The sequence below is a fragment of the Astatotilapia calliptera genome, chromosome 18 (genome assembly GCF_900246225.1).
Source record: "Astatotilapia calliptera chromosome 18, fAstCal1.2, whole genome shotgun sequence".
Classification (NCBI taxonomy): domain Eukaryota; kingdom Metazoa; phylum Chordata; class Actinopteri; order Cichliformes; family Cichlidae; genus Astatotilapia; species Astatotilapia calliptera.
Window position 1 is genome coordinate 4954480 of NC_039319.1, and position 15046 is coordinate 4969525.

The 15046-nt window shown below is 41.2% G+C and overlaps 2 protein-coding genes across 3 annotated transcripts in view; one reads left to right on the forward strand and one right to left on the reverse strand.

Annotated features, from left to right (window-relative positions):
- The window catches only part of LOC113011056 (double-stranded RNA-specific editase B2-like), a 34236-nt gene extending 31844 nt beyond the window's left edge, over positions 1-2392 (forward strand). For both annotated transcript variants that reach the window (XM_026150423.1, XM_026150424.1), the window contains 2 exons: positions 76-257; positions 1198-2392. In XM_026150423.1, coding sequence (XP_026006208.1) covers positions 76-257; positions 1198-1400 — 385 coding nt within the window. In that variant the 3' untranslated portion in view covers positions 1401-2392. The remainder of the gene's footprint in view (positions 1-75; positions 258-1197) is intronic.
- Positions 2393-3669: 1277 nt separating this feature from the next.
- Positions 3670-10909, reverse strand: gtpbp4 (GTP binding protein 4). The gene is made up of 13 exons (XM_026149963.1): positions 10790-10909; positions 9729-9899; positions 9529-9632; positions 8231-8367; positions 7073-7173; positions 6675-6767; positions 5586-5777; positions 4834-4899; positions 4649-4738; positions 4454-4564; positions 4261-4338; positions 3983-4034; positions 3670-3887 (listed from the first exon to the last, which is right to left on the reverse strand). Exons 1-13 carry the CDS (start codon positions 10835-10837, stop codon positions 3670-3672), a joined length of 1461 nt encoding a protein of 486 aa, XP_026005748.1. The 5' UTR covers positions 10838-10909.
- Between the last annotated feature and the right edge of the window lie 4137 nt (positions 10910-15046).

The window sequence follows — 15046 nt, forward strand, 5'->3', positions numbered from 1 at the left end:
AGTTTATTCATTATGTTTCTTTACTGCTGTGCTTTCACTTGTGTCACCAACACAGTGGTGTGGTTACCTCTGCAGGTGGAGCGTCGTGGGCCTCCAAGGGGCTCTCCTGTCTCACCTGGTGGAGCCGGTTTACCTCCAGAGCCTAACAGTGGGCACGCTCAGCCACACGGGTCACCTGGGTAGAGCTATGGCACGCCGCCTCGCGCCCATCAAACACCTCCCCTTCCCCTACAGACGACAGCAGCTGCTGCTCGGCTGTAAGTTTAAATGATGATGATGATGAATGAGCCAGAAACCACAGCTCAGGTCTTGTGACACTTAGGGGAGGTCCTGAAGCTGTGCAGAAGTGGGTTCTTAATAGCACTAAATATGCTACGAAAAGTACAAAAGCAAAAGCCGAGTAGTTACCGTGAGCAATAAGAGGCACTAAAATCTGAAATGCCATCACCAATCAAAGGTTGTCATATTAAGAAAAACACAGGTTAGCAGGGTCTTGTGATGCTCATTCACTCTTCAGTATTTTCATTTTTTGACTCTAGGGTAGCTTGGCATGATTCACAGGTCAAAATAATCCTTATTTGTCTGGGCTTCAGTCCAGTCGGATGTTTAATGGGAACCACAGGTTCATGTCTGAGATGATCATATTAGGGATTTCACCTCTGCTGACATCATAATATTTGAAATATGAATTTGAAATCTTTAGGGAAATTGTTCTTGGTTTAAACTGAACGTGTAGCATCCATCCATTTACTTCCACTTATCCAAAATTTGAACGTATGGAGTAAATTTCATTTGACCAGATGCCATTAAATGTAACATTTTATATTGTACTTATGTAACAAACAAGTCTTGGCCTGATGTTTTAGAGATGTCTGAAGCCTGTTGTCAGAAATGTAAGAACCAGCCCGTCTACTCAACAATCAAGAGGAACACAGCCTGAAATGATCCTGAAATAAACTCTGTGCACCTCAATCAGAGGGAGCAGATTAAAATTAAATATGCAAATCAAGATATTTGCGATTCCAGCAACAAAAGAAAATCCATTTGAGCAGAAGCTTTGTTTGTATGATATGCATAATCATATTGGAAGCGAGATTATTAGGTCCAGGTTGGATAGTGGGTGCATCAAATTTACAAAAAATCAGTGTTTTCAGGAGGAAACTTCTACAGGTATTTGTTTCCATGTTTGCCACGCAGGTTTGAGCAGCAGGGACGCCCGGCCAGCAGGGAAGCCTCCCAACGTCAGCGTGAACTGGAGCTGCGGTGATAGAGGCTGGGAGGAAATCAGCACCTCCACAGGGAGGAGGAAGGACTCAGGGACGCCATCGCGGCTCTGCAGGCGCTCGCTGTTTGCCCGCTGGCTGAGGCTGCAGCAGCAGGTGAGACAATCGCAGAGCTGAACCAGTGAAATGTTACACAGCTTCAAACAAGGAGACACCCCAGTCGGTCAGACGAGCTCAGCGCTCATGAAGAATTAGGGTTTGATCACATGGATCTATAAACCTGCATTTTTTCTAATGACCAGCAGGGGGTGGCACCTCTGGTTCTTATTCTATAGAGGTCTGTGGGAAAATTACCCACTTCACACTTGACTTGTGTATTCAGTAAACATGTTCATGATGGGATCGTGGTATTAAATGGTAGCTCCAGGTCTTATTTAATGTAATAAGATGCTCATTTTGTAAATTGTGCTCATTATTCGTATTCAGATGGATGATAAAGCTCAGTATGCTTTAGGGGTGCTGTTTTATTCTGTTAAACTTAAAACTAAAGACTGGGACCATAAACTCTGAGGTATTTCTTCTATACAGCCCCCTGCTGACCATTCAAAAGAACGCAGGTTAAAATGCTTTTTTATATAAGTGAAATAGGGGGAGCTACAATGTGCTGCAGATGCCCTTCTTTAAAAACTGTCTGTAAATGATTATTGAAGCAGCACTGACTTATTCACATCATCACATGACATGAAATGATTATAAATACTAAAAGCGTGCTGGTAAATTAAAGCACAAGTCACAGAAGCATGAATTTCTTAAGCTGAAATCATCTGAGCTCTGCCTCAGACCAAAGCCATCTACATTATAATGATGTCGTTGAAAGAGAGGTCTAATTTCCTCTGTGAAATTAAAATATGTATGCAGAATGCGCTGTGTTGAACCAAATGGCTTCAGTTTAAAGTTTGATGACGGCAGCCAGAGTCGTGGTTATTTAAAGAAGCGTCTGAAATCGCTGCAAGAAAAGACAAAGCCACGGCCCAAGAGAGAGAAAACCCACACTTTACGACTCAGTTTAAAGAATTAAAATGAGGAGAAATAACCTCAGAGTTTGTTATGGATGTGTGATGGTGTGGACGTGCTGGGAGACCAGACAAACAAACACATAACTCTCTCTCTGCTTTTGCATGTGCACGAAGGCCTGCAAAGGTTCACATTGCTGAGATTCTGCAGACATCTGTGTGCAAACAAGGACACCAACTGTGAACGCTTCCTCTGAGCAGGCTAGAGCGTCGTATAAAATGAACGGCTGTGGTTACCTGCTGTTTACATCTGTGTTTGTGTTCTTCCACAAAGGAGAAGTTCACATTAAAAACGTAACAGCCTCCAGATTAATCTGGGGAAACCTACTTCCCTTAACTGGTCCTTCCGTCATGCCAAGAAACAAAGGGCACAAACTGTTAAACAATGAAAACCACAAGATCCTTTATGATTAATAGTGACTGGGTTCATTTCTGTGTAGCGAAAGTGCATTTTCCTGTCATCTACTGTTCCTCTGTGCTTTTGTTTTCTGCTACACGAGCAGAGGACACTAATCTCTATAACTAATGCATACCTCTATATTTACTCCTGAGCTATTCGTGCTGTTGTTTACGACCACACTGATATTCCAAAATGTAGAAGATAATGTGAACAACTAAAGAAATATAACCTATTCTGAGCTTTTAATGATAACAACTGAACCACTGAGGCCTTCAGCATGAATGTAATGCATTTATCTCCAGGATGCTCTCAGAAAGGCTTAATGAAGAAAAAGAGGGATAAGGCATTTGTCAAATGTGTTTCTGCCCTTTAAACTCTGTCCTCTAAATGTGTGTTTGTTTTTCTCTCGACCCTCACAGAAACTGGAGGAGCTGGAGAAGGAGGAGGAGCTGAAGGAGCGAGCCGGGGAGTACGATTCTGACGAAGAGAGCGAGGACGAGGAGATGCAAGAGATCCGCATTCTTGCCAAACAGATCCGCGAAAAGAAGCAACTCAAGGTCCTGGAGTCGAAAGAAAAGGATGTGCATGGACCTCGCATGCCCAGGACCGCCACCAAGGTGAGCAGGGCTCAGTTTAAGCTACTCACCGTCACCTTGCTGGATTTGAGATGTGGGTCAAATTTAAGTACAGCTGCCTTCAAATACTTTATATTGATTGTTCCAAACATAATAAAAATATATGCCGACATAGCAGATTTCCCCCCCTATTCTTTAATACCTGTTGGTGTTTAATTTCTTTGATGTCAACAAACATCTGAGAGCTTAAACTGTATCAAGTGCTGACAAATAGGTGAAAGAATTATGAATGCGTTCCTACTCATCACCTCACCTCTGCTGGTCGCTATTCCTGTTTTTCGAACATGGAAAATTTGCTGCACTTCCAGCAGAATAAGAGACTTGACAGCAGGTGAGAATCAGCAGATTAGAATCAAATATAAAGACGTCACATCGTTGGCTGAACATATGTAGGGACAGCGTGCACACAGGTTGAGCTGCTGGGTCCTTATAGCTGGTATCTCTCTGACGCTCACCTTCATGATGCCGGGATCAATGAAATCTGCGATGTTGTGGCCCTCCCACACTTCAGGAATCTTATCACGCTTCTCATCCTCGTTCATTAGATCCCAGTATTCTAAAAAAAAAAAAAAAAAAAAAAAGAACGGCAGTGAATAGATGGTCTGAAATGTCACAGCAGCAGCTCCGTTATTAAAGGGAAGCAGTTCTTACTCTGAAGGTCCAGAATGTAGTCATCACCCAGCTCCAACTCCAGATCTCTCTCCTGTAAGAAGAACAGTAAACATTTTACAAACAGCCGCACAGAGAGAATTAAACTCAGCAGAGGAAGAAAAACTCATTATTACTCATTTTTTTGCTATTTAGAGTCAAAGAAAGATTATTGTCTCCGGGTTCGGTAAAATAAGCTAAATATACAATGAAATTAAAGTAAAGAGCTTAAGTAAATGCTTGCTCTTTTGCTATAAGCCTGAAGTTCCCACCACACCTACCAGTTTGCGTTTGGGTGCGTCCACCTCCATCGCTTTCCTGCGCATCATGGCTCCCTCTGGGATGAACGGAGGCCTCTCCTGAAAACATGAACAGGTTTAACCTTTAACAAATGTAAGAAAAAAAAAAGCAAAAGTCTCGCGTTAAACAGCTTTAAACTGTTTAAGAGTGCCATTCAAGAGCTGATTGACTGACCTTCTCATCCCTCTTGGCGGGCATGGCCAGGTGCAGCCGGTTGAGAACATCGTGGACCTTCTTGCCCTTCATCTTGGTGTTGACGCGATGAGCGAGGAGCTGGTCGCACGCCTGAAAGAAAGATGGCAGCCACGGTGAGATCAAATACTTGACACGCTCCGGGACCAGAGCGAGCCCGAGTCGGCTGTTTCTCACCTCGGTTTTAACCTGCATGACGCCCTCCTCTGTCAGGGTGCTGGTCTCGATGACGGGGATTCCCTCTGCAGACAGGTCTGCAAAGATTTTCTGACAACAAAGAGGACATTTAACGCGTTAAGCAAATTCTTAAACACATCCTACACATTCCTGTCTTTGAGATGTGCAACCTGTAAACCACCCACCTGGTTCTCCTCAGACAGCTCGCTGATCTTCTTCACGTCACATTTGTTTGCCACAATGATGAGAGGCTGCGGGGTACAAAAACAATCACCAACAGTGTGAGTGCTAAAAAAAGTCAATTAAACCTGAAATCCCACCAGACCCCCTCAAGATCAGATGTTCTTTTTTCTACAGTAACTTTTGCATATTTGAGCCATGAGAAATTTTAACTTGATACTAGGAAATGTTTCAGAGCTAGATGTCCTCAAAGTAAATAAGGATAGGTCAAATTTGGCGCTTTTAAAATATGTGGTATTTTTTTCCAGCATCAGTACAGGTTCAAAAACATGTTTAAACAACAAACATTTTTGTAAATCCACCCAAAGTGTCTCTTAGCAAAGTCTCACTTCACTCCCTTTACAACTTGGGGCAGTTTTCTTGTGGCATACGACGGCACAGGCTTCTACACACTTCACTAAACACAATCAGGAGACCGGTTGCAGTTTTTAAAACAGCTTAAATCTCTTTTTTTTTCAGCCCTGAAAGTGTTTGTGAAGTCATCAACAATGATCATCTGAATTAAGAGACACAAATATTAGACCCATCCCTCCTTACTAACTCGTAAAATATTCATAGTATGACGGACATTTTTTGCGTGACTGCTTAGACTGAAGTTCTTGTAGATAACGAATCAGCTGATTTTGAGGGGGTCCAGTGGGTGAATTTTCAGGGACTGACTCATCTGCAGAGCAGTTATGATATGCTGCCGTCTGACCTTGTTGGCGAACAGGGGTCGGATGCTGTTGAAGAGCTCCAGCTGCTCCTGCAGGGTGTGGCCGCACTGCTCAGAAACATCCATGACGTAAAGAACCGCCGCCCTGAGGTGAGCCAGAGCCGTGATGGCTTGCATCTCGATGGTGTTCCTCTCCTCCAGAGGGTGGTCAAGGATCCCGGGGGTGTCCACCACCTACACACAAACACACAGTTAGCATCTGACTAACAACAGGAGGTGGTAGCTTACTAAAATGGTCTTAGGTCAGCCTGTCTCACAATCCACCTTTAGGAGAAAACAGCTCCCACTCCTCCTTTAGAGTGAGGGGAAAGCACCTATGCTAGATTTATCAGGATGCATTTCAAGATGTTTAGTTTGAGCTTAAGTGAACTCTGCTAGGGAAACTGCTTTTAAACCTGAGACAAAACGCTGTGGCCATTTTTGTTTTCCTCAAAATCCAAGCAAAAAAATAAGAAACTCCTGAAGTCCTGAATGTCTTTCCTGCAGGAGTCACATTTATTTTCACAAGATTTCCAAAACTATAACCTAAAACAGATAAAACTAAATGCTGATTTCTACCATGTTTATTTTTCCTGGGATTGTGTGGTCTCGTGAAGTTGTCCAGACTCTCAGCCAACTTTAAGCACATACATAGTATCATTTAGTACAGGCAAATCTCAGCAATAATGATCGTAAGGCTAATAAAAGAAAAACAGCTTTCATATAAATTAAACACAAACAGGAAGAATTTCAGCAGCTCTGCAGGTAAAGAGTTAAGATCACCAATCCCATGTTTAGTTAGACTATCAGTACAAAAGCTGCTCTATTCTGCCCCAGCGTTGCTTATGAGGGGCAGCCTATCAGATGACAGCTGGCTTAAAGGAAGGGAAATCAGGATAAAGTGGCTTGTTTCAGTGAGTGGATGAACTCAACCATGCAAAGCCATTCAAAGTGAGTCCAAGAAAACAATGTGTACTGAAACAAGTGCAAAGCTTTCCTTTTAAACCTCATTTTCACATGCTTTACGTCCACTGTCCTGGAGTTCATTTTTACCAATGAGATGATAACCACAGGCGAGCAGGATCATCTCACCTGCCAGCGGAGGTATCTGTAGTCCATGTGACCCACAAACAGAGACTTGGTGGTAAAAGCGTACGGCTGGACGTCAACATCAGCTCTGGTCACCTGACAAGGAAGAAACCAGTTACACTGTTAGCTACACTGAAAGCAGGCAGATGGAGGCGACTGTTAGTGATTGCAATCTCTGTTCAGTACAAACAGAAAAAGAAACATTAGATTATAATAATTTAGGATTAGGATTCAACTTGTCATTACACATGTAAATATACAGGGTAACGAAATACAGTCTGAGTCTAATCAGCAGTGCAAGCGCAGTAAGTGCGATAATTTAAGAGTTTAATCAAAATCTTGCTCGTAAAGTTGGCTCAGAGTGGAAATCAATGATCGTGATAAATGTGTCTGGGATTTACCTTGTTGATGAAACTGGACTTGCCCACGTTGGGGTAACCGCACAGAAGCAGGGTCCTCGTGTTTGGGTCGATGCTTGGCAAACGGGACAGATGCTGACGCACTGAAAGACGAGTAACGGTTATGTATGGAGACAGAAGAAACAGACTGAACTACTCAAACTAGGGCTGCTCAATTATGGCAAAAATGATAATCACGATTATTTTCACTGAAATTGAGATCTCGATTATTTGACGATATTTATTTAACAATAACAATGTATTGAATAATGACTTTAAAGACTGTCAAAAAATAATATAAAATAGTGCAAATACTGATAACAGTGCAAATGTTTGCAATATAAAAAATAAATGAAAAATGTAAACATCTATGTTTAGTGAACTTTGCAGTGTTGCTCTGTGGTGCAGCTACATTGTAGCAAAGTTTACACACTATGTCCACTTGATCCACGTCTGACTCCGCGAACCCATAATGTTTCCACACCACTGAAGTTTTTTTTTACCTCTCTTTTCAACCAACTGCAGTCACTCTCCTCTCCAAATAACTTCTGCTTAGCTTTCCGAGCTTCCCTCGGGTCCTCTTAATCAGCGGTCCCCAACCCCCGGGCCTCGGACCGGTAGCGGTCCGTGAGTCGTTTGGTACCGGGCCGCGAGAGTTGAGGCTCAGATGTGAAATGTATAGTTTTCAGGATTTTTATCGGTTTTCAGCGTTATTTTGTTATCGTTTTTATCGTTTACTCAGTTTTCCTGGGTCTTTTCACGTGTGTTATGAATAAATTTTCTTTTTTTCGGTACCGGTACTAGTTTTATTTTGTTGTATTTATCCGCGACACCTTAAAGGCCGGTCCATGAAAATATTGTCGGGCATAAACCGGTCTGTGGCGCAAAAAAGGTTGGGGACCGCTGCTCTTAATTGTTGTGACACGTGTTCGAAATGCAGAGAGGTGCGCTCGATTTGCCACACGGAGCAGCGCAAGAGTAAAGCATGAGGGAGGGGCTAATAATCGGCTCAGTCATTTTTAATGATCGTTGAAAGCCCAGATCGTAATCGTGATTAAAATTCGATTAATTGAGCAGCCCTAACTCAAACTTTTCAGCTAAAAGGAAAAGTACGATTTTGGACGGACTCAGCTTCTCAATCACAGCCTAAACTCTGCTCACCTTGCTCCAGGTACTCCAGGCTGGATTTCTGCCGTTTCAGGATGGTGCACATACGCCCGAGAGCAGCTCGCTTCAGCTGCTTACACCGATACAGAGAGTCTCCATACTTCATCAGGCGCACGTAGTCTTTGGCAACACTGAAAGAACAAAAGATGCCTCTTCACTACTTTGTTATAGGAGAAGATTAAGTCTAGACGAGCGTTGGGGTCGTTACTCAGAAAAGTAATGTAGTACAAGTCACTTTTTTTAGCTAATCAATTAAATTACTTGATTATCCTCTGGAGAAAGTGATTCATGACACTACTTTTTGCATTACTTTGAAACACTCACATAGTTTTGTTTAACAATATAAACCTTCCGAGGACACACAGGAGACGTGTGTGATCATTTTACAGTTTTAATTTTAACACCAAGCTGACAACAAAGTTGAAAACCAGCCCAAACAGAAGCACTTAACAGCGATCAACACATTCGACAGTAGAAATATGTACAGGTGGAAATGGAGGCATCAAAGACGTGAAGTCCTGCTGCTACATTGCAGGTCTGATTACGCTCAGCTTCAGGTTCTTCACGTTGTGTTTGCATGCTGTCTTGCAGATGCTTGCAAGGACCTGACATCCTGTTAGCAGCGGCAGACAGTTTCTTATGTTTGCACTCTGCCATCATCCTCTTGTTCTTTGTGCAATAAAAAATAAATAATGGTCATAAGTCAGAGCTCTAGACCACACCATCATTTCAGGAAGAAAAATACTGGCAACTGCCAATGCTTACATGTGATTACAGTAACACACTGATGTAACTAGGGCTGCACAATTAATCTACTGTAAATGCAAGCACTGCCAATAGAACGCAAAGCAAATTGAGCACTCCATAAATCAGTGCCTGTTCCTGCAGGAGCCACAGCTGTTCTGTAGCTTGAAGTTTCTGAAGGTGTAATATAAATGCATGAAGGCCAAGAAAAACAATGCAGTGGCTGCTAAACTGAATCGTCTAATGAAACCCAGACATTTACAAAAACAGGCCTATTGAGCGCATCAGCATACCCACCAAGCTCACATAGATGCACTGAAACCAGACTCTCATCTTATCACCTTGCACAAATATTTTTCCAAGGTTCCAAAATATGCACTGTATGCAAACACCACAGAAGATGTCAAAGCTTTAGATCCATCAGTGAAATCCATTAGTGAATAGAGTGAGAGGCTTTTGATTCAGATTTGTACATCAGGAGGAACAAAGATCTGAAAGCAGTGTTCACAGCACAACAATAACCAGCATTAGATTTTAGATAAACTTACTTGTCAATCAGATTCTTGGCAATGTTTAACTGTCCTAAGGCCAACTTGTAATGATCTTTGTCATACAAGACGTTCATTAGATCAGCATAGAAAGGGTGGATGTCCTGAGGAGATGGAAAACATCACGTAACATTAAGCATCATACGAGTTTGACCAGATATTTAAATGAAATGAGTCTGTTTCAAATTTTCTTTTCTTACGTCGAGCTTGGGGAAGTCGGCGAGGATCTGCGTGAGGCGGTCATGGTAGTTCTGCTGGGTGAACTTCACCTTTCGCATGTAAAAGTGTCGGATACGGTGAATCTGGTAATGTTTGTGTACCACCGTGGGCGTCTTCCTTTGGGTTTTGGATAAAGTGACATCGATGAAATCCTGCACAGATTTAAACAGGGTAAAGGTCAGCCATAGATCACCACAAACAAACAATTCATTATAACATCATCTGAAAAAGTGATTTTATTTTTGGCCTCTGTCTTTAATTATTTGGCTATTTGAGGTTTATCAATACACGAATAGTTACATTACGTACAAGAAAATTCCATTTCCCTGTAATTCAGTACATTAAACCTCATATAATCGGTTTTCCTAGAATCCAGCCAGACCTCCCTGAGAAACCAATCAGTTTAATGTTTACTCGGCTACCGGCCAAATCAGGCAGCTTATAACACAATTTTATGTGACGCTTAACACGAATTATAGTGTTTTTTAAAGTTCGGCATACAAGTTATATTAAAAAAACTGTTTGAGGAAAGAAGGCAGAGTCTTTCATGACTGTCTTCTCATAGTAGGCCGCCACAACGTAGTGTTTAAAAGGACTGACACCACCGCAGCCACACGAGAGTCATTGGGCCTGTTTTCATGAGGTGATGAAAGTATCTTATACCTGCCGAAGTGAGCAACAGTGTCTCTGCTCACAGGAAACAGAAACCTATGAAACAAACAGCCTTAAACTTATACAGAGGTAAGAAAACACATACGTAAACCTCCAGATTTGTGAATGCAGTTCTGAAAGCGAAAATCAGAGCTACCACCGGCTAACACAGACTTTTACTGGCTGTTTATTCACATATAACGACATGTCAGACTCAGTGTAGCAGTTTTCTGCCTGAAGTCTGCTTTTCTTAAACATGCTGGTCTCTCTTCAGCCCAGTACGGCACGTGTTTTCTTTTCCACCATCTATTATCTCCTGCCATCTCCCACAGCGAGCCGCACCGAACCTCAGCCGCTTTAAAACGCGATGTTAACAAAAGGTAAAACTTACCTTGGCGGTGGGAACCACCATAATCTTCTTGAAATTATAAAGTGCCATTTTGTCGGGACACGTTGTAGTCCGCTGACGGCACAGGGAAAGAAAGCCCGGAGTTCCGCTACAGCCGGAAAAGACTCAGAAAACAGTTTGTGTGTGTGTTTTTTGGACACCGCCCCCTGGCGTCCGGACACAGACACAACAAAAATAGACACAACCACAAGAAATCCAAATCATCAAAAACAAAAATACTGGTTGTATTGAATCATTTAGATTTATTCAAGAGACACAAAAGCTTAACAGCTTTTTTCAATAACATTTTATCTTATCTATCTGTGTGAGTATGAGATACATAAAAACAACTTAAATGTACACATGCATATTTAAGTACTATTCATTTATATGTGAGTGTATTTATTTACATGCATATTATTACTTCACAATGTAGTTTTTAAAGTGATAATAAAGAAATTTATTCATTCAATTAGTGTTGCTGTTTACGTAAGCAGGGTTTTCTTTAGAATATTAAAAAGGAAAGAATTTTTTTCAGATTTTCTAAATTATTATTAAACAAAAAATCATATATTGAGATTGATTTACACCCACTGATTCCACCGTATGTCCTACACAAAGGAAGCAGAGTTGAGTTTTTATTTATTTCCTGTCTGTAAAAACAGGTCTGAAAGTAACTTTGGGACTAGGTAGGTAGGTATTAATATGGGAATCTCATTAGGTTTGTTTGCTGTTTGCTCATTAAAAATTACAGTGACCTATTTTATCAACTGATCTAATTTTTTATGGCATTGATACATTTTATGTCAGTGATTCAGTTAATGATATATATGTGTGTGTGTGTGTGTGGGGGGGGGGGGGGTTCTTTTACTAAATTCCGTTTTATTTTGTTTTGCTTAGTCTGAAATATTTGTATTTTTTATTATTTGAATTCATAGTATTTTCTTTGTATTGTCATTTTTATTATTTCAGATTACCTTTTATCTGACTGAGATATTTGTTTTGTCATGGCAATCTACTTTTTAAAATATTTTTTGCTATGTATTTAATTAGGCTTTAATTAATTGTCTTATTTTTTCATTTTTATTATTATTACAACTTCTTTGTTTCTTTGGATTTATTTATTAATTATTCGTTGAATTGGATAAAATTTGGCTATTATTAACACTTCAAGTTGCCAGAAAGTGTCTAATTTTCATTTTAATTTAAGGTTTTGTTATTTGTATTATTTAATAATAAACAGAAAACTTTTTATAGCGCTGTAACTTGGAGTTGGTGACATTTTAATAAAACAATATTTAATAATTAATAATAATTATTTATCATTCACATATATATATGTACGTGTGTGTGTGTGTGTGTGTGTGTGTGTGTGTGTGTGTGTGCTTGCTGCTTTGACAGCATTGACTCTAGTTTGAAAAACATTCTTGTTGTGATCCGCGCGGAGCGACAAGCAGCCAATCAGCGGACAAGAATAGCCCGTGATCCCGCCCACTCTCCCTGATCACGAGTGGATCCGCGTGCACCCACGGGCAGTGTGGACCAATCAGGACGACCTGCTGCGAGCGCGAGCGAGGAAGAGTAAAAGGAGGGGGGAGGAGGGGCGGGGGCTGGAGCCCTGTGTGACAGCTCTAGGCGCAGAGATAGAAAAACACGCGAAGAGGTATCACTCCGCTGACGGAGAGCGGCTCGTGTTTACATCCGCCTCGATCCTCTGGCTCTGCTCCTCCGTCCTCAGTGAGAACTGAGACTTTAGCGCAAGCTCGGTATCCGCTAACTCAGCACCAGAACAGAAAAAGTCAAAACAGGACAACATTTTTTCCTTAGCACTTTAAAGAATTTTCCCTCAGTGTCAGCTTTCCTCCTGCACTGATGATGAAATATAGCCTTGTGAGAAAGTCTTTCTTTATATTTTGCTTAAAAATGCAAAATAGGTGCAACATTTTACTGAAACACGGCAGCTCACGTGGAAATATGGAATATAAGGTAAAAACAGAGTTTGTACAATTCTTTAGAGCTTGAAGGTCAATATTTGGTACGATCACTTTTATTATTTAACACAGCCTCAACTCTGTTAGTCTTCAGAAGTAGTTCTCCAGGTTTCTTGAAGGACATTCAAAGCTCTTCTTTGGATGTTTGCTGTCTTTTGTTCTGTTCTCTGTCAGGATGATCCAACAATGCTTCTGTAATACTAAGATTCAGGCTCTGGGGAGGCCAATCCATGACTGATGGTGTTCCACTGTTTTCTATCCAGGTATGATTTTACTGCACTGGCAGTCTATTTGGGATCACTGCCTTTCCAGTCAGATATTTTCAAGATGATGTAGCATGAGGGGGTCAAAATCTGATGGCACTATTTCATCAGCATTGATAAGATCCCCAACAATACTTACTACACTATGACAGAGCTTCCAGACAGTTTTATAGACAGATACTGACTGATTTTTAGTCCAGTTCTTGTGTAACCTGGAACACCTCAGCCTTTTCTCCCTGTTTCCTTTGCTTAAGAATGGCTTCTTGACAGCCACCCTTCAGCTGAGAGTATTTCTGATGAGGCTTCAGTAAACAGCAGATGAATTATCCGAAGGTCCAGGATTCACCTCTCAGGTCCTGTGTCAGGTCTTTGCTGGATTTCATGACAGTTTTTAGGCCTGTCACTTGTACAGGTCACTCCGATTTGTTAAGGACACACTGCACATGATGCTTAGGTATGCCATGGTGTCAGCTAATAGCTCTTTGGGAATCCCCTTGTTGTTGCAAAAAGTAACGTATATTCCTGTCAAACCATTGTGGGAGTGGGAATAAATGTGTTTTTTTTGACAGGCTATTAGTAACAAAGAGCCAGAAGATAGAATCTGAAAATTTCTTCACTTGGTTGTCTGTTATGTGTGGACACAACACAGGTTCATCCCGTAAGTTATGTGGTTTTTTCATCCATAGGTCAGTGTAAAGCTGCTTAACAAACATTCCTGTGAACATGGTGAGGTACAAGGACTGGACTGAAAATGAGTGAAAAAGCAGCCAGTGTCAGCAATAAAAACCCAAAAAACCCACAAATAATCTGTCTCATTTGAAGCAAAACAAATAAATGAGGTGTGACTTGAAACTTTTGCACATTTATTTATTTATTTATTTATTTATTTATTTATTTGTTTGTTTGTTTGTTTGTTTGTTTGTTTGTTTGTTTGTTTGTTTATCTATCTATTTGTTACCATTTAAATATTCCTATCTATTTATTGTCACTTAAAGATTAGTATTTAGATTTGTTCATTTGTTATGGTTTTTTAAATTTTCATGTCTCGCATTTATTATGATTTCAAATTAATTTTTTTACTTCTCTTCATAATAGTTTTGTCACGCTATATTCTTATTTTACTGACTCATAAGCTGTTATACTTATTTCCTATATATTTGTTGTGTTTTACTTCATTCTCACCTGCTGTAACAAATTCATTTGTCAGCAGTTATTTTAAAAAGTTGTCTTGTTTGTCTTTTTAAGTCAAAAAGATTATATTTAGAAAATAACCAGTAGCCCACACAGGAGTGGATATACCTTGGTGGCATTGTGAGAGTCATGTTTTTCCGTAAGTTTAATACCTGCTCAGGATGGGTGTCACTTCCACGGTCTCGTGGCTGTCTGTTGGTTTGTATGGCGGGGGAGCCATGTCTGATGTGGTGCTTATCAGTACTGGGGCACCACAGCTGACTGTCCTGTCTCCATTCCTGTTTACTTTTCACTGTTGGGAAAATAAGTGCTCTGATGACGCTGCAGTGGGTGGGTGTATTAAGGGGAGTGCAGGGAAAAAACCTCCTGAATGTCAGCAAGACAAAAAAGAGTTGGTTGGCTTCCAGAGGAGAGCTACAGGTGTTCACTTGAATGGCAGACTGGGCTGGAGGACCAACATTGGTGCTGTATATGAGCAGGGAATGAGCAGACTCTGCTTTCGGAGGAAGCTCAGTGTGCGGCAAGGGCGCTGTTTACTTTGCAGTTGACTGCTGGGTGGACAGCATCGGTGCCAGAGATGGCAGCAGGCTCCACAGGATCACTGGCCAGAATCTGGAGGCGTCTGAGTCAGTGAGAAACAGGAGGTCACTGAACAAACTGCTCTCCACCATGCCCCATCACACCTGCTCCGCTCCACACTGCAGAGGCAGCAGAGCACATTCTTCCTCAGACGTGTTCAACCTCACTGAATGAAGAACGCTTCAGGAAATCATTCCTACTGCTCTCTGTTAAACTGCATAACGGGTCTGTTTTTC

Coding starts and splice junctions, on each gene's coding strand:
- gtpbp4 (XM_026149963.1), bottom strand. CDS start 10,837: ATGGCACTTTATAATTTCAAGAAGATTATGGTGGTTCCCACCGCCAAG. Junction 6,768..7,072: donor AGTCCAGTTTCATCAACAAG/GTAAATCCCAGA, acceptor CTTCCTTGTCAG/GTGACCAGAGCTGATGTTGA. Junction 4,035..4,260: donor ACGCACCCAAACGCAAACTG/GTAGGTGTGGTG, acceptor TTCTTCTTACAG/GAGAGAGATCTGGAGTTGGA.